Source organism: Delphinapterus leucas, chromosome 3, assembly GCF_059928025.1.
Source record: "Delphinapterus leucas isolate spDelLeu-1000000601 "Yukka" chromosome 3, BTC_Dleu_Yukka2, whole genome shotgun sequence".
Taxonomy (NCBI): domain Eukaryota; kingdom Metazoa; phylum Chordata; class Mammalia; order Artiodactyla; family Monodontidae; genus Delphinapterus; species Delphinapterus leucas.
Window position 1 is genome coordinate 94133965 of NC_143131.1, and position 19021 is coordinate 94152985.

The window sequence follows — 19021 nt, forward strand, 5'->3', positions numbered from 1 at the left end:
AAGAATATAAAAAAGATGTTATATTTTTTCTTCTAATTTTTAGCCTAAAAATATTTTCTATAAACATGCTTTCATCGTTCAGACATCTTAAGGCGTGACAATTCTCTGCCTTAAGAAAATTTGTAAAATTTACATTTTAGATTTTAGCAGCATTTCAAAACAGCAACAACAACAACAAAAACATTTACCAGTTTTTACTGTAGATACCTTTGGACTTTCCTGTTAGGGTAAATATCAATTTGACCTTAAGCAAGGAGGACTGTACTTTTTACCACTGACCTATTGATTTTGCAATTAAAAAAAAAAAAATAGAGTCCATTGAAAATAAAATTTCCATTTAAAAATTTCTTAAGTGTAATTGACCAATGGAGAGGACTCCCCAGCTACTACTGTCATTTCAACTTTGGGAAACTATCTTACTTACCCTTAATGGTTTCAGCAATTTCTTATCTTTTATTAACAGGCAGACATTAGTTAAAGAGATTATGTCTACTGGCAGTTTGCACTGGAAGAAAACAATTCTAAATCACTTTTAATCTTCCAGAGAATTTCTGAAGGTCAAGGTCGAAATCATTGGCAGCAAAGTAGGTGAACCAAATGATTTGGGCCCTGCCTGACCTAGAGTTGTTCTGATCTTGTAGAGTTGGAGTGGAGCTGCGCTAAAATACTGGAGCTTTACTTAAAACACACCCACACCCCACCTCCTCAGCAGGACCACACCACCGGGGGTGCCGTATAGTCTAGACATTCTTTACTGGGCCACCTCAAGGCATAATTCCCCTGAGTAGCTGAGGGGAAGATGTGATTATGGAAGAGCAGGGGGAGAGTATAGTCTTTTCATTAGTTCCTGCCCCATTGAGGCATCCAAAGGTCCTCTCTTTGACACTGGTGGCATCGACCAGAGGGGCAAGACTGGGCAAGTTCCTCAGTGAGGTCAACAGTGCCTCCCTTTCCTCTTGGAAGGCCAGTCTGTGTCCTAGGCCTTCCCTGCATTGAGGTATGCTCCAGGGGGCTGGCATAGTGGATCCTGGAATTCAGGTCTTCTGTTATTTTGAGTTCTTTCCTCTCTAAATATATGAGTAGTATTTCAAGCATAATATATTTGTCCTTTTCCTAGCTGTTGCCTTCTGGAAAAGCACGTCTTTGCATAATCATATGGAAAACAATCTTGGCTTACTTGGCCCAAAGCACATTATTGAGTAACTGGGGGATTCATGTACTAACAGTCATCAGCAGAGAGGGCCATCCTACCTGAGGTACATCAGCGAAGGGACGTCTAGGAGCACATCCCCTCCTCCAGCCTTCTGGATTACTCAAGTTCCTCAGTCCTATAGGGACCATTATATGGTGGATGATAGAGGAAGAAGATATGACACTGTGTGTATGAATTCTTACAAGGCCTTACTTGTGGGGAGTAAGACATCTTTGTGTCTCCTCTTCAAAATACCTCCTCCCCTTGCTGCAGAAGCTTGAAATTCCTTTAATGGGGGCAGAAATATCTTTTTTTGTTTTTAATGAAGGACAGGAGGTAGGGACTGAAATCTAGTAAATTCCAGCCTCCAAAGAGAGTATACACAGAACTTTATCTCCCCAGGAGCTCCCCAGGGTGCCTCATAGCAGAACTCCCTGCATGGTTTACCACCACTGCCTTGTTATCCTCCAGTTATTTAGGTGTCTCCCATACAGCAAGTTAATTAAGCTCAGGCTGGAGGGACTGCTTTTGTCTCCGTTGACTTAAAATCCAATAGAGTGCTCAATCCATATTGTAGGCACACAAAACATGAATAATGAAGGGAAGACATGCGTGAACATTTTGGGTCCTTGAAAGAGAAAAAAATAGTAAACATGATAAATTCAAATCTGAAATAATCTCCTTCACATTTTTTTTCCTGAAAGGACTTCTTTCCCAATTACCCATTACCCAGATCCCACCCAGCTCTTTATTTCATTTTGTTGTATATTTTTTGTGGAGATAAGAGATTAGTAAAACTGAGACTTATATAAGGACCAACTGATGTTCTATATATTCATTTCACAGTAAGTCTGAAGGAGGCAGTGTTAAGGCCAGCCATGCAAAGAGTATAGCTGTTGAGTGAAATGTGTTATGAACTTTTGATTTCCCTTTTCTAGGCCTATGACAGTTAACAGCCATTGAATTCTTCATTTGTCCAAAACTTAAGCTTGTCATATCCTGAACCATGATGCTAACTGGTTGATAGGGGAGGAGAAACAGACATTAAAGACATCAGGATTACAGTGGATTTCTTTTTTTAAGTAGTGGGATTGCATGCCAACATTTCAAGATTGAAATTATTTTCACAAGTGAAGGGAACTGCCCGATACAATGCTTTTGGATATTTATCTAGATCCTTAAGTGTGTGTAAATGATGAATTATATTTTAATTTAATTTTCTGGTTTGGTCCTGTTGGTATTTAATAATACCAAAACAACCTCTAAATCACAAACTAAGACTGGAGCATTAAAGTACGTACTGACTGGATTTCATATACATTCTAACAATGTCACATGCTCTCAAAGTCTGAGATTTTTAAAGCATATTTAGGTATAACAGATGTTTAATATGGGAACCCTATACAGTAAATAAGACTTCTTAAAGTTGAATTATCTGTTACATTTAGTTCACTCTGGCAGCTGCTGAAAACATTTATTTGGTTTCAAGTTGGCTTGGAAGTCCCTGACTTCTGAATTTAAAAAATTCGAATAAAGTAATTTGCAGATCACAAAGCAAGATTATCACTTTAACCCAAGTACTTATATCCAGTCAAATTGGCTTATTATAACTATCCTGTTAGAACATGCGACCTGAACAAAAAGGAAAAGAAAACAAAAAACAGATCTTTTAAAACCATAGTGGATAATTTTTTTTAAGACAACTCCAGTAATTAAGTGTTAGGCTAAAAGAGACTCTTGTCAAATGTTCACTGTATTCATTTCTGAATGAGGCATAAAGTCTAGTTGTGATAAGACCTTTATTTTGCATCATCGTTTGGGCAAATGGGCTTCATTGTCCTGTCCTCTTGCTGTTTGGTTGTGATAGGGAGCTTCTCCCCGTGGGTACTCAAAGGATCATCAGTCACAGTGCGTTTGGATTCTCCTAGTCAGAAACACGAAACCCTCACTCATCAGGATCGTGAGGAGAGACTAGAAAAGCCCCAGTCAGTCCAATCTAGCTGAATCTCACTCTCTTCTGGCCTTGGTTTCCCACTAGCCTCCTCTTTTCTGCAGCCGCCACCTTCCCACCCCCAGCCCACATGATTTCCCTCCCAAACATTCCCCTGCCTTTGGTACCCACTTCTGGTTCTTACTGTAAGGCGCATAGGGACTGTCCCAGTTGCTTCTAGAATAAACTGTACATAAATTACATTTGTGCAGTTGTGGCATGCTTTAAATATTTTTATTATGTATTAGAAAACAAGTATCCCCACCACGGCCGCCGAACTCTTTTTAAAAAAAGTGTTAGCACTCCTAGGAACACCTCTCACCCAGTCTTTTGTCGGGGGTCCTATCGGATCCTGGAAACTGTCTTCAGGAACCTGACTCCGGGGAATGCTGTCTCCTACATGGCTGGGCCCAGCCATTAGGGACGCACTTGATGGCACTGCAGCCACGGCGGCTAGTGTTTAATTACTTCATGCCCCGACAGACCTAATATTTACATTCAGGTGAACTGTGCTTAATATGTAAACTCTGCAAAACACCAGGAGTTCAGGGATAAAAGGCAGGAGAGAGAAGCAAAAGTTTTCAAATGGTTTTAGGAGCGTGACTCAGTGTGTCTCTTTTCTGTGTGTGTCTGTCTGTGTGCTCTTCAGGGAAGACTTCCTGTCCCAAAGGAAGTGAGCCGCAAGAAGGATGGCCAGACCGAGGCTGCCTCCCTGCATCCACTTGGCAGCAGTGAGCTCCACTCCCCGGGAATCAGTTACCTCCTCTCTTTTTAATCACCTCCATTTGTATTACACATGGTGTATGGGTATTGATGAGGTCATGGTATCATATATGGGATTTTTTTCTGTGTAAATCATCAAGTATAAGAAGAAACTATGGGACTCTGAGCCTTGCTTTAGAGAATTTACAGTGGACAAATAGGTATCATCAAACCAGTTTTTAATCATTCTGACTCAAGTGAAAACGCTCAGAATTTCACACTGTGAATCCACGTTTACAACCCTTACAGGTGGGCCTTCAGGCCTGGTTTGCTACGACGATGTCTTCCACAACTCAAACCCCCTCTGCTCTCACACAACCGGTCCACTTCTGCCTTTTCACTCACACAGCTCCCGACTGCTTCTTGCAGAGGCTGAGAGTCCCCATTTTTTTTTTTTTTCATTTAGATGTAACAAGCCTAGTAGTTTATGTTCATCAATTGTCTGTATATCTCTATATTTTATCCATGTACTCTTTCGATGTATAGAAGTAGTTTGAAACTCATTGTTTCCTTGTGGTAAGTGACCGAGATGCTGCCACAGGACCTGAGACACTGATGAATGGTGCTATTTTGGACTTTCAACATGCTCCTTGGCAAGGTAGCTCTGATGGAGTTATTTTTTATTTTCATGTTCTAAGAAGGTGTTGGTACTCTGTTTCCCCGAATGTTGTTCTCTAGACTGGATTGACTTGTTCTCCTTGTGTCTTCAGTGTGGCTTTCTTCTTCAGCGTTGTAGGTTGAGTGAGTGCCACCACAGAGCGGTAGAGACCCATGTCTCATGGACTGGCACTCCTGGACACGCAGTCACTGTAGCGGGAGCAATCACAAAACTGTAATTTCCTTACCAAATCTCTTCCTTTCCATAGCCTCGCCTGCCTCACTTAGAGAACGAAAAGCAATAATTTGACAGGCATTTTTAGGTGTCTCTTTTGGTTCTTTTCATTTGAAAGAATATTTGGGGAAGAAAGGGCAAACTTTTTTTTTTTAACAAATGCCCTCTGAAAAAAATCTAAAAAACTGACATCTCAGTAGGAACATGAAAATTAGACCTTTCCCAAAAATTAGGTTGGAAAAAAATGTTTTTACAAATTTTTTTTTTTTTTTTAAAGGCAGAGCACTCTCTTTCGGCAGTTCTGATAAGCAAGGTGTAGATTTTACATTTTTGTCCTTGCTCCCAATGAAATGGATAAACAAAAATACAATCAGACAATACCATCCACTCATGGAATGTTGTTGTGTTAGCCAGTCTGAAAGCCCACCTTAATTTTTATATAACTGTCTTTTAGCTCTTCCTTTGACAGGGCAGGCTTTGTTCTGAACTGTCCCGCTTCTGACTGTTACACATCAACCGACGCATGCACTGCACTTCTTCGTTCTCTTCTCGCTCCCCCATTGGCCTGAGTTTCCTGTGCATTTACCCCCCTCCCTCCTTTGTTAGAATAGGTATATCCGCTGTGTAAATAGAGCAAGAAAACAGTATTTTGCATCTGTGGCATTTCCGTAGAGTTGCAGTTGTGTACTGCTGAATATGCAGGCTTTTGTAGCAATGTGATCTTTACTGATGCACTCACAACAAGTACCCAATGTATTTTAGCTATTTTAGTAGTATTCAATAAATATGCAAGCTGTATGGTAACTGGCTTGGCTCGTCATTGGAAAGGCCTACTTTTGAATGCTTTCACTTGTTCATGTTAATTCATGTGCTCTCAGAGCCCCAAAAGTAGACCCAAGGACAAATATCAAAAGAGATAGAATCAGCTCTGCCTTTCATGCATTTTCCCTTCTGAGGGTTTTATGAGATTAGGGGCTAGGCAGTGGCTCATTAGGATGGTATTTGCAGAGCTGCCTCTGGGTACAAAGGAGAATTAAACCGAGACCCTTTTATTTCTATATTTTTTCTCTTTCAGGGCACTCCCACACACCTCAAAACATTCTTTTTTACCCCTTGCCATAAAGACCTACTCTGTGGTATTCTTTACCCATCTCAAAAGATACCTGACCTTGCTGCTTCATGGAATATTTACACACACACACAAAAGTGTACAAATGTATAAGACAAAAGGCTTTATCCACTTGTAAGTGGATAAAAATTTGAGATAGGATTTTAAATTATGAATTCATATATAGCCAGCTACCTGGAATCTAGCAAATGATAAGCTAACATCACAGCTGAGAGGAGTTACATCTTGTCTTCTTGCCCTGGTTAAACTGGAACAGGAAAGGTGATGAGGCCAGGCCAGGAGGACGGTAGGCTGGGTTGCTTTATGCCCCTCTGTGTTAATCTATTGCCACATAGCAAATTACAGCCATACTTGACATCTTGGAACAACAAAATTTGCTTGTCTCACAGATTCCATTGGTCAGGAATTCAGGAGCAGTTGAGCTGGTGTTTATGGCACAGGATCTGTCCTGGGTTTGTAGTCAAGAGGTGAGCAGGCTGCAGTCATCTGAAGGCTTAAACAGGGCTGGAGAATCTGCTCCCAGTATGGCTTGCTCACATGGCTCTTGGCAGGAGAACTCAGTTCCCCCATGCATGGGCTTCTCCACAGGGCCACTTAAGTGTCCTTATGACCTCTGGCTTCCCCCGCAGTGAGTAATTCAAGAGAGAGCTGGGAGCAAGCCATAATGCCTGTGACCTATTCTCAGAATCACTATCATCCATCATATTCTATTCATTAGAAACAAGTCACTAAGTATAGCTCACATTCACAAGGAGGGAATTAAGCTCTACCTCCTGAAGGGAGGAGTATCAAAGAATTTGTGGACACATTGGAAAACCAGCACACCATCTGAAGTTAAAGCCTCAGGGTAATTGTAGGCCAGGGGCTGGAAGTGAGAACGGATGAGAGCAGACCTATAGCTATTTCTTTGATTGAAGAAGGTTTTACAGTCCTTGAAGCTCCAGAGACTGAAGGCAAATGAGGAGAGCATCCAGGAACTATAATACTATTTACTAATACAAGTGCTATCAGACCTGAAAGGAATATTTAGAAAATGTTAATGGAAGCTGTAAAAACAGGGAAGCTGAAATAAATGATGTTTAAAAGTCCATCCAACTAAATGGCTTGGGTTTGATGATGACAACTCCCTCTGTCCCCATGAAGCTTGAAATACTAGATAATTGACCATGCACTTCACTCTAAACTTGCAGGACCCACGTGTGAATCAGCTACGACTTGTTCAGGGTTAATAAACTGCTGAAGCGGATCTGGAGCTAAGAAACTGGAGCAGTAGCTGGAGTCAGAGCGGGAGACCCAAACTTTAGTTAAAGACTGCTTTGTTCTCTCTCTAGAGGTAAAAATATCACCCAGTTGCCTTTGGGCGGACAGAGATTGGTAACTAACAACCACGGACCAGATATGACCTGTAGACTTGTTCTGTTTGGCCTGCAATGTGTTTTATAAAAATGTTGATTTAATTGCCAACATTTACAAATTGGAAGATTTCACATGAAAATTCAGGTTTTTGGCTTCCCTTGAAAAATGGAAGCTGAGTAGCAGCCTCCATCTCTGGTGAGGCCTGGCCCCTCCATTACCCAGTCTCACACCGCTAATCTCAGACCCCGTCTGCTTTGTTCGTTTACATCACCTGCCTCCCTCTGTTGGCCTGTGAGTTTGCAACATGAAACTTCTAGTTTCAGAAGATAGTGATGTGCTTATTTGCACCAACAAAGAGCCAGGGGATCTTCTAATTTTTGTTTGATAGCTGGAGCACGTGCATGTCTGTGAACACCAGACTGGAAACAGAGGCTCCTCATTACTGGTCCCCAAACAGGGGCTGCTGCAGTTCCCTCTGCACCTCTGGGCCCTCTTTTCAACTTTTCGGTTACTCTCCTCCAGTGACGGAGATCCCCAGGCTATAACATCTTGGACTGGGTTAGGTTAGGCTACATACGGGTCTGATAAATGCATGGTTTTCAAGCCAGGGTATGTGTACCTCAGAGTATGTGAAGTCTTTCCAGGGAGTACATACATGCTCATGGATAGTTTTAAGGAACTCATTTCTAGATCCTCTAGGCAAACTAGACGTGTTCCTAAGATTGTTCTGTTGAGAATGAGTCTATAGTCACAATAGTCCTCTCCCCACTTTATATAAAAAAGATACAGCTCTCATACATCCCAACCCTTAATATAACAGATTGCCTTAATATGACACAAAAACCCCAGATGTGGCAAACAAAGAGAAAGGTTCCTTTAATGATTAATCATAAATCCATAGTGCTCTGGGCTTTCCCTTCTTACACACACAAACTGATAGATTAGAAAATACGGAAGTGAGGTGTTTGGACTCATTTGGATTTTCAGAACTCAGATAATACTGGTAAAGTGGAGTGATGGAAATAATGACAATTTTTATTTAATGCTTTTTCCTCTTTCTCCTCCTGACTCTTGTCAAAGAATGCCTTGCACTTGAGGGAGAGTCCTGAGAGAGTGAAGCAAAGAGAAAATCAGTAGGCGACATCAACTACCCAAAATGGCTTGTTCATGTAATTGTAAGCAATTTTTTTCCAGTATTCTCCATACTTATCCCTAGGATATTTCTTACCTGGGAGGAAAGTAATTTAGAACAGCTAAAGCAGTATAGGTTTGCAATGCTGATTATTTTCAATGCAATTAGGATGCCTTTTGAAAATACTCAATTTTTACACGATAAAATGGATAAAACTCAAGAATAAAAACTTTTCATATGGATTCTTTCAGACTTGATGTGCATTAGTTAATAAAATTATCAAAAACCTGTGGTATCAAAGCATAGCATGAAATATTTGTTTCAATTATAGTCAATTCTCATCATATTCTGTCTTATAAAATGTTTAATATCTTTTTCATAACAACAAAAAATATTACGTGCTGCTAGACTGCTTAGCAGCCTAGAACCTTTCTATTATTTGTGGTGTTTCTGATTTTTACACTAGTTCTTACTTATTCTCCAAAGTCAGTCAGCAGCATTCAGTAGCCTCACACAGTTTTACTAGAGATACATCATGCCTTTCATCATTCTTCTTGATTGAGAAAGTGTATGGATCATTTTGTTTTTATAACTTATTTAAGCATGCAATAAATTATATTAGCTCTATATCATTTTCATTCTGATTGGTTTTAGTGATCAGTTTCACAAGATATGCTTTTAATGCTCATTGATTTTTATAATAATCCTCAAAATAGCTATTTGAATTGAAAAATGAAGTCAAAGTTTTTTTTTCTGACAGAAAGTGAATCTGATTTGACTAATTGGTTTAACAGTGAAGACTGGCTCTGCCAATGAGGTTTGTGATGGACATGTTCCGTAAATGGGCTGAATCTGCAACTCCAAGGTAACAGTAATATGGTTAAGGGAAGAAATAAGATCAAAATATTTTATCCAAAAGCATTATTTTGGCAAAAGTATAATGAAATTAGTAATATATCTGGTTTTCCTTTCATTTCTGAAGACATGGGATTTTAAAAGGTGGGTCTAGGTGAAAGCGTTACAGCATAATTAACAATCATTTGGTAAATCGTAGCAAAGATCTTTCTTCCCGGAAATTGAGAAAGTGAATTAGATTCTAATGACGAGAAGAAATCTCTTTGCAAGTCAGGGTGCTTTCCAATTCGTTGCTTGTAAGAAAAATGCAGAAGGACCTAATCAAGTTGTCAGGTGACAGGAGATTAGAAATATTTTTTTATAATAGATCATTATATGAATTTTGGCATATAACATGGAAGGAGATCAAAGAGTTGAATTACATTGCTATAATAAAACACTTTCAATTCCTACAGTTCATAGCTTAAAAACAAACAAACAAAAGAAATAGAATTGATGACAACCCCTGTCTCATTTTAGCAATAAGTAACATTCATCCACGGATACTAGAACTAACCGAAAAACTTCATCGTCTCATTGAGGTGCATTTTCATTATAATTTCAATTTTTGTGTTTAATAATTAATATAATATATGCATGTAGTTTTAATTAGTAGTGAATTGCTAATAATGCTAATTCATCCACACAGATTTCTTTAATGCTTACAGTTTTATGGTCACAGAAGATAAAAGTTTTAAAATTTAGATACATTTTTTATTGCAGATAAATGTGATAGGGTAATCAGTATTTATTAATATAAGATTCTTAGAGGGAACTGGAATAAAAATTTAAGTTCATGAAAGAAAACGTCAAATTTCTGCAAGTTAAAGAATTGTTTGTTTTTAAAAATAAAATTATGGATTATCAATTGCACGGTGTTTGGATTTTATTGTATAAATTTATGAAAGAAATTCAACTTTTATGTTAAAACAGAAACATTTACAATATACTCCAAATTATAACCTTTGAAAGTATTTAAATTTACGATGAAAAACTTTACTATTAACTTAAAAATTGCATGATGGAAATACTCTATTAAGATTCTCTTTTTTTAGAATAAAAATGTTTTAAGATCTCTGAGCTAGATAACCACCTATCCACTGGGCTTTGAGGAACTCACTCTTGGCCAGAAATACTTCTCACCCAGCCCCGGTGCCTGAATTCCCCCATTATTCTTCTGAATGAAGAAGCCTTGAAGTTTGCTGGCCATGAACTTAGTGCACTGCAGGGAACAAGACTCCCAGGGAACACAGCAGGAATGAATTTTGATGGCGAAGGGAAAGAAAGATCCAGACTACCTGTCAGTGGATGGTCCACCGAGGCCCTACTGCACAGGGAAATGGCAGGAGGAAGATCTCAGAGATCAGTCTTCCTGGGCTTCGAATTCAGTAAGTCGGTAATTCTTCTCAGAGCCTTTACTTCATTTCCTTACAAGGTCAAATCTCTTTACTGCTAATCCTTTTCTTCCAAATTCTTTTAAACACTTCGTTATAGCTCTATCTAGCATATCCAAAAGGTGGGGGTGGTGGTCAGTGGTCACAGGAGAAGGGGGCCCAGGTCAGTGAGGGGTGGGGTTATACAGCAGGCTCCCAATCCTTGAGTCCTTGGGACCCCAGCACTGCTGAAGAAAAGCCCATAGAGCGGCAGGCAGCATGGGCATCAGGGCAGAAAAAGGGGGTCATCTTCTTTTATTGTGTGTGTGTCCATTAGGCTTACCTCTGAGCATAACTACATAGAAATAATGTGAAATTGATCTATTCCCTCTCACAGTACACAGTGCCATTAACACATAGCTTAGCTATTTCCCTGGGAGACCCACGCAGCTAACGTGAAAGCCTCATGGAATAGAGAATCTTAAGAATGCATTAATTTGCTGATCCTTCAAGTTGGGCAGCTTTAATTATTACTTGGAACCTTTCTGAGCCTAACACTTGTATTACTTTCCACCCACCCTTTGGTCCTAGCTGAGTTCTCAGAGCTACAGAGGTTAAGTGGGCTCTTTCTTCCACACAACAGCCTTTCGTGTCCTGCTCCCTCACCTTTTTCTCCTCCAGGCAGAACTGCCTTAGTTCCTTTAGCCAGTTCCCCTGTTATCTGTTTTCTGGAGCTTTCAACCCCCTATTGCCCTTTTACAAGAACCCTTGTTTGTGGCTGACCCAGCTCTTTTTTAAAAATGATAGCCGAGGTCTGGGACGGATCAAGGGCGGAGGCTTACACCAGGGACACATTATATGGCTCGCTGGCCATCAGGGTGTCCTGTGACGTAGCTAAGCTGAGGGAGCAGGGGTCCCGTTACTGTCCCTACAGCTGCTGTAGAGCCCCTTGCCCTCTGCTCCCTGACACTTGGGGCAGCCCCAGTCCCGAGCCAAGTCTCCGTACGCCCCTCACCATAGTGTCGTTCCCAGTGCCCCTGAGAAGGAGGAAGACAGTCACGTCTTTTCTCAGAGGCCCTAGACCTCCTCCTCCCTCGCCTCCCTGGGCTGTTTGTACCTAAGGTTCTGGAGAACTGGGAGAGGGGAGCAAGCAAGGGTAGCCACTCAGGCCTCTTCAGAGGCTGCTTCCCTGGCTCGCTCCTTCAAATCCCAAAGCTAGCTTCTGAAAAGCAAATGTTCCCTGCAGAGCTAAGGGGCACGGCTTTCTTGGAGAGAGGGGTAACTGGGATACTCTAATTTGTCATTAACAGCTAGGATCTGCTTTGTCAGATGTGATAATGAAGGAGCAGTTGATGTGAGTTCTTGAGGAGGGCTAGCTCAGAGGGACATTTAAAAAGTGTGGTAGCAGCTCCTGGGAAGTGTGAAAAATAGCTGCTTGCTCATTGTCTGTGTAGGACACTTGAGGAGCTGCCACTTATATCACTTCACATATGGTCCCTCTGCAGTGATACAGGTCAGAATCATTAGCTCGGCTGAGGGATAATTAGTTGCCCGGAGTGGAATAGCTTGTCTAAGATGGCAGAGCCTTTTCCTTAACCTTTACATTTCCTACACACTCTTACGTGGCTTTTGGGGATGCAACACGGTGTTAAACGTAGACTTAGCGTGTTGCTCATCAATTCCATGCCTAGGTGTACAGCCAAAGAACTGAAAATATGTGTACACAAAACACATGTATATGGCAGCATTATTCATATTAGCCAAAAAGAAGAAATGGCTTAAATGTCCATCAACTGATAAACAGCTAAACAAATGTGATATAGCCACACAATGTAATACTGTGCAGCAATAAAAAAGCAATGAAACACTGATACATCTGCAACGTGGATGAACCTTGAAAACCTTATGCCTAGTGAAAGAAGCCAGTCACATAAAGTTATATATCGCATGATCTTATTTATATTAAATGTCCAAAATAGGCAAATCCATAGAAATAGAAAGTAGATTAGAAGTTGCCAGGGGCTGAGGAAGGAGAGAATGGAGAGTGACTGCTAACGAATATGGGTGATTACCATGTTCTGGATTTACATAAAATGTCATGGTTACACAATCTTTTGAATATACTTAAAACTACTGAATTGTACATCTTAAAAGGATGAGTTTTATGATATATTAATTATGTCTCAATTTTTAAAAATTCAACAGTAAAAAACCAATCCAATCAGAAAATGGCAAAAGACATGAAAAGACATTTCAACCTAGAGAATATACAGATGTGGCAAGTAAGATTTGAAGATTGTTCAACATCATTAGCCATTAGAGAAATGCAAATGAAAACCACAAAGAGATACTACTACACACCTATCAGAATAACTAGAATAAAAATAGCGCCAACACCAAGGGCTGCTGTGGATGAGGAAAGACTGCATTGCTCATACATTGCTGGAAGGTAAAAAGTTCAGCCCCTTTGGAAAACAGTTCGGTAGTTTCTTTAAAAATTCAACATGCAACTAACGTATGACCCAGCTATTGCACATCTGGCCATTTATCCCTGAGAAATGAAAAGTTCTGTTCATGGAAAAGCCTAGGCCTGAATGTTTATGGCAGCTTTATTCATAATACCCTCAAACTGGAAACAACCCAGATGTCTTTCAATGGGCTGGTTAAACAAACTGTGTACACCCATATCATGGAATACTACTCAGCAATAAAAAGAAATGAATTATCGATACATGCAACAACCTGGATGAATCTCCAGAGAATTAGGCTGAGTGAGAAAAAGCCAATCCCCAAATGCTTACATACTGTATGATTCCATTTATATAACTTTTTTTAAATGACAAAAGTGTACAAATAACAGATTAGGGGCCAAAGAGAGGGTGTGGGCAGGATCAAGTGATTAAAAGCACAACATGGCACTTCCCTGGTGGCACAGTGGTTAAGAATCTGCCTGCCTATGTAAGAGACACGGGTTCAAGCCCTGACGCAGGAAGATCCTATATGCTGCGGAGCAACTAAGCCCGTGCGCCACAACTACTGAAGCCCGGATGCCTAGACCCCATGCTCCACAACAAGAGAAGCCGCCACAATGAGAAGCCCGCACACACACCACAACGAAGAGTAGGCCCCGCTCGCCGCAACTAGAGAAAGCCCACGCGCGGCAACAAAAACCCAACATAGCCATAAATAAATAAATAAGTTTATTACAAGAAAAAAAAAGCACAACATGAAGGATCCTTGTAGTGATGGAAACGTTCTGCATCTTAACAGTCTCAGTGTCAGCGTTCTGATTGTGATACTGTGGTACAGTTTTGCAAGATGTTATGACCGGGAAAACTGCGTAAAGAGTACATGAGATCCCTCTGCATTAGTTCTTACAACTGCATGTGAGATTACAATGATCTCAAAATAGAAAGTTTAATTTTTAAAATAGAGGAAGAAAAAAACATTGAATGGCTGCCAAATATTCAATTATGGCAAACTTTCTTACCTATTACCTTATCTATGATGAAACTCTTTGACGCCAAGGCTATATATGTATGTCATGTTTCCTTATTATATTTTGCCAAACTGCTTTCCCAAGAGCTTGTACCAACTTACACTCTTATCCACAGGGTAGGCACAGATACCTGTCCTCCGACATCCTCACCAGACTTGCAGTGCTCACCTGGTTTCCAATCTGCTAATTTTGTAAGAGTAAAATAGTACCTCATTGCTCCTATTTGGGTCTCTTTTCTTTTCTTTTTTCATATTAATGAGGATGAACATTTTAAAATGTTTATAAATCATTTATATCATTTTATGATTAGTCTGTTCATCAAGGACCAAGGGATTCCTCTGACTCTTCATGCATGAAGCAATGAGCACAGGAAAACATTATGAGCTGGTTAAAAATTGATTGCCATTTATTAAAAGATACAGTAAAAGTAACAGGTTTGGGTGTTAAGGAAATCCTCAGGTGAAATATAACCAAGAAATGGGGAGATGAGCAGACATAACCAGGGCAAGGTCAGAGTTGGGGTCTAGACATCATTTAAGCCTAGGAGAAGTCAGGAGGTGATTTCTGTATAGATAGAGGTATTACATCAAGAACTTCACAGATAAAGAGTTGCTTGTAGCCTTTCCCGGTGGAGAAAAGGAGCACAGAGGTGGGTAAATATACAAAAATTGTGCAAGAATCAAATGGCATAGAAATACAAATGGCAGAAAGCTAGAGAGGTAGCCCAGGGTACAATTTTAACCCCAGAAACAAGGTCCTAGTCTATTCTTTAAAACAAATATGGGGTGAGGGTTGCTTGAAGATGTGTGTGACTGTGCATGTAAAGTGGGGAATGGGAAATGTCAGATTGGTGATCGTGGACTCACCTGAAAAAAACGTGAAAGCAGAAAATCATCTACACTGCTTATAACAGGAATAAAGAGGTAGCAGAGACCTTGTGACTGTTTTCCAGGAAAAGGACACAGACTTAGAAATGAAGAAAACAGTGATCTCTCTAGACCAACCTTCTCAATCTGTAAAAGTACAAGCCTAGTGGACCCTCCTGTGACCACACATGGATAATCACATCTAAATTACACCTGCCAGGAAAGAAAAGGAGCCAATATTGTAGAATCTGTGCTGGAGAGAAGTAAAGAGACCTCTCTACATCTAATCTTCTACCCTCAGCAGGAATCTCCTCTGAAACCTTAGATAAACTCCTGGTAAGACCAAGGACAGTTTCATCTTGGATACCGACCTTGATAGGAATTTATTTCAACAAAAGATACCTTCATCTATTTTTGTAATGCTCTAATTGCCAGAAGATTACTTCTTTGAGTTGACTCACTATTTTCCCATTTCTCACTCTCACCCATAAACTGTAGTTCTCTCTCTGGAATCACACAAAACAATGACAATAACAGTTTATATTTACTGAGTGCTGGCTATTTGACACTATGTACATTACATGCATTCTTTCCTTTAGTTCCCACAACAACCTTAAAAATAGGTAATTTTTATCATACCTGCCTTACAGATGAAGAAATGGAAGGCAAAAGAGATTATGTAAAATTCCCAAGTTGATGTATGAGAACAGCCAATATTTGAATTCAGGCTTTTTTTCTAAAGTATTTTTTTAGGTTCTGCTAAGCTGCCTTACAGGTCTAAGCCTGTGCCCTCGTGAGAGCCCTGTTAAGTTTTGGAAACCAGCTCCTCCATAAGAGGTACAGATTTCTGCCATCAAAATATTGTTACATCTGCTTCTAGAAACATCTCCATGAAAAGTATGGTCAGATGACATAAAAGGACAGAGAACTGGCATTTCAGATTGTATGAACTGTTTTGTGCCTATTTATTTATTTATTTTTTTGCGGTACATGGGCCTCTCACTGTTGTGGCCTCTCCCTTTGCGGAGTACAGGCTCAGGACGCGCAGGCTCAGTGGCCATGGCTCACGGGCCCAGCCGCTCCGCGGCATGTGGGATCTTCCCAGACCAGGGCATGAACCCATGTCCCCTGCATCGGCAGGCGGACTCTCAAGCACTGTGCCACCGGGGAAGCCCCTTGTGCCTATTTATTAATAGATGTTTGCTTAATAAACGTCTGATAGACGTGTGGCAGAATTTGTTTGGAGACCTGCTTTCATTATAACTTGGTAGTGACTTTGTGGGGAGGTAACTAATCTCACCCATTTCTATTGTCTACTAAAACATCTGCCATTATTCACAAAAACAAACTAAAAAGAACCTCAGTGAATGATCAAACTGGCTCAGGACAGTTAGCAACAATTGGTCTTAAAGACATGTTTTCCAGGAGTGAGCATGGTATGTCAAGGGATCTGATCAGTGTAGAGTGGAGAGAGGTGATGGGCTCCCTCTCTCTGGACACTGACCTCTCTGCTCAGTCCAAGATCGTGGCGGCTCTTGGCATGTTCAACATCACGAGACCTCCACTGGAGCTTTAAGGACTCAAACTCCAGCCTTCGTCATTTTCACACTTGCTGCTGGTCCATCCCAACTTTGGACAAGCTAACGTGAGGTTTTGATTCACTCAAGGATAGCTTGTCTATGTAGAAAAGACTATTCAGGTGTTGATTTTGTTCTCAAAAATCGATACTCACTTAAAGTCACTGCTTTTTAATAACCTCATTCTTCCTTAGGCTGTAATTTGAATGTATAAATCCTGTTATTCTAGTTATGCTTAGCAATTTTAGCAATCACTCTAATGGCCTTTGAACAACATTTGATCACATTTAAAACTAGTTAATTAAACACTTTCACATATTTTACATTGCATTAATAATTTTAATATATTTTATTACCATTTAGAGTAATTTGTTTGCCTGATTGGCAAACTTTCCCAAGTACTAAGCAATTCATATAAATCTAATAAATTAAGTTTATAAATATTGTGAACCCTGAGTTAGCTTAAGTGGTACTGTTGTATCATATAGTTAGTAAGAATTCCACTGCAAACCAGAAGTCTGAATCAGTTACTTAAATATTTTACATTGAAGTTACAAAGCTGTCATTCAAATGCAATTCTCAAACATTACAAGTAGGCAAAATATTGAATTTTAAGTTTCCTTGACGCAAAAACGTTGATATTATTGGGTTTTAATTTTCTAAGATATTCCTCTACTCAATTTTCAATTCTGAGATTGAAAAATGCTTACCTTTCAAGGAGGGCAAGTACCATCGTTGTTAACTGATGACTAGCGTTTTTGGCCTGGACCTTGATGAGATGCAGTACACTTTTTTAATACTTGATTCCATAACTTTAAGAAAGGTATGCCATGTGATCTACATTTTTGGATTCAAGACATACACATTATCTATTTTTTCCTGAAGTCTACTCACAGAAATCTGTAACTCCCCATTCGTGTGCCAAAGTGACCACATGATTGATTCTTTGTCTTGCAAGGTCTATACATAATCATCTTCCTGCCCAGGCCGAAAGACCTTTGACCATGGCCAGATCCCTGCATTCTTTTTCATTGACTTTCTAATATTACAAATTATAAAATGAATATTAGATGTCTCCCCTGTGACTTGAAGTCATAGGTGATGTGAAAATTTTACTGACAGGCTTTTTTTTTTACCTAATCTTTGGTTTTTATCTGGTCAGACTTAGGCTGAGATCATTTCAGATGCTAACTCTGCCATCTTGTCCAGTTTCATGTCATCCTTGAACGTGATAAACTTCTCCTCCTTATCTGAGACGCTGAGGAAAGTGTTGACTGGAACGGAACACCGCATGGCATTTTGGGGTGTCTCCCTTCAGCTTGTCTTTGGTCTGTAAGTCAGCTTCCTTCAGAGATGTCATGCCTGTCTGCTCATGGGAGTCATCTGGGGAGATTACCAAAACCTGACTTCTGGAATTCACTCCAGAGCCTAAAGAGCTATGGCACAGTCGACTATCTTGGACCATTTAACAAGCTCCCCAGGCTACTCTTAAGCAACTGTTTTGGCAGTAGTCCAAGGATTAGCTTTCATCACTGCTGCCTCTTTTTCCCTGACTTGATTACAAGGACAGAACTTAGGCTTTGTCAAGTGACTTGCTTAAGTCTAGACTCACTCGATTTAAAGCACCCCCATCTACCTGTAGAGTGATCATAGCCATCAAGGAAACCATAGCCTGGCATGACTTTTCCTTTGTAACACAGATTGGCTCTAAAAGATTAACTCCAACATCATCGTGTGCTCAGGAAAAATCCCGAGAATGGTGTTAAATTTAATAGTCTTCAGCATCTACCTTATTCTCCCTTTTAAAAAGTTAAGTCGTTTCCCCTCTCTGTACCACGCACGCCCCCCCCCCCCCACCCCCGCCCACCAAATCCTCCAGCTCTGTCCTTGGTCTGCATTGTTAGTTTCTCAATACTTATCTGTGATGAATCACTGACATTATTGTCATCTTTCTTTTACCCACGAGTGTAAATTTTCCAGGTCTGAAGAAACTATATATATATATATGTATATATATATATATATACATATATATATATAAGCTTTATTTATTTAGTTTTGGCTGTGTTGGGTCTTCGTTTCTGTGCGAGGGCTTTCTCTAGTTGCATTGAGCAGGGGCCACTCTTCATCGCGGTGCGCGGGCTTCTCACTATCGTGGCCCCTCTTGTTGTGGAGCACAGGCTCCAGACATGCAGGCTCAGTAGTTGTGGCTCACAGGCCTAGCCTAGTTGCTCCACGGCATGTGGGATCTTCCCAGACCAGGGCTCGAACCCATGTCCCCTGCATTAGCAGGCAAATTCTCAACCACTGTGCCACCAGGGAAGCCCTAGCTATATATTTAAAAAAATAAAAACATACCAAAAAGAATTCCAGGATGAAGACATAAAAAATAGGCTCTAGAACAATGACTCTAGTTGTG

The 19021-nt window shown here is 40.2% G+C and overlaps 1 protein-coding gene across 1 annotated transcript in view; it reads left to right on the forward strand.

Moving 5' to 3' along the window:
- Window positions 1-18438, forward strand: part of NREP (neuronal regeneration related protein) — a 41921-nt gene extending 23483 nt beyond the window's left edge. Inside the window, exon 4 of the mRNA XM_089909177.1 lies at window positions 3832-18438. Within this exon, the coding sequence (XP_089765303.1) occupies window positions 3832-3957 (126 nt within the window). The 3' untranslated portion in view covers window positions 3958-18438. The remainder of the gene's footprint in view (window positions 1-3831) is intronic.
- The last annotated feature ends 583 nt before the right edge of the window (window positions 18439-19021 follow it).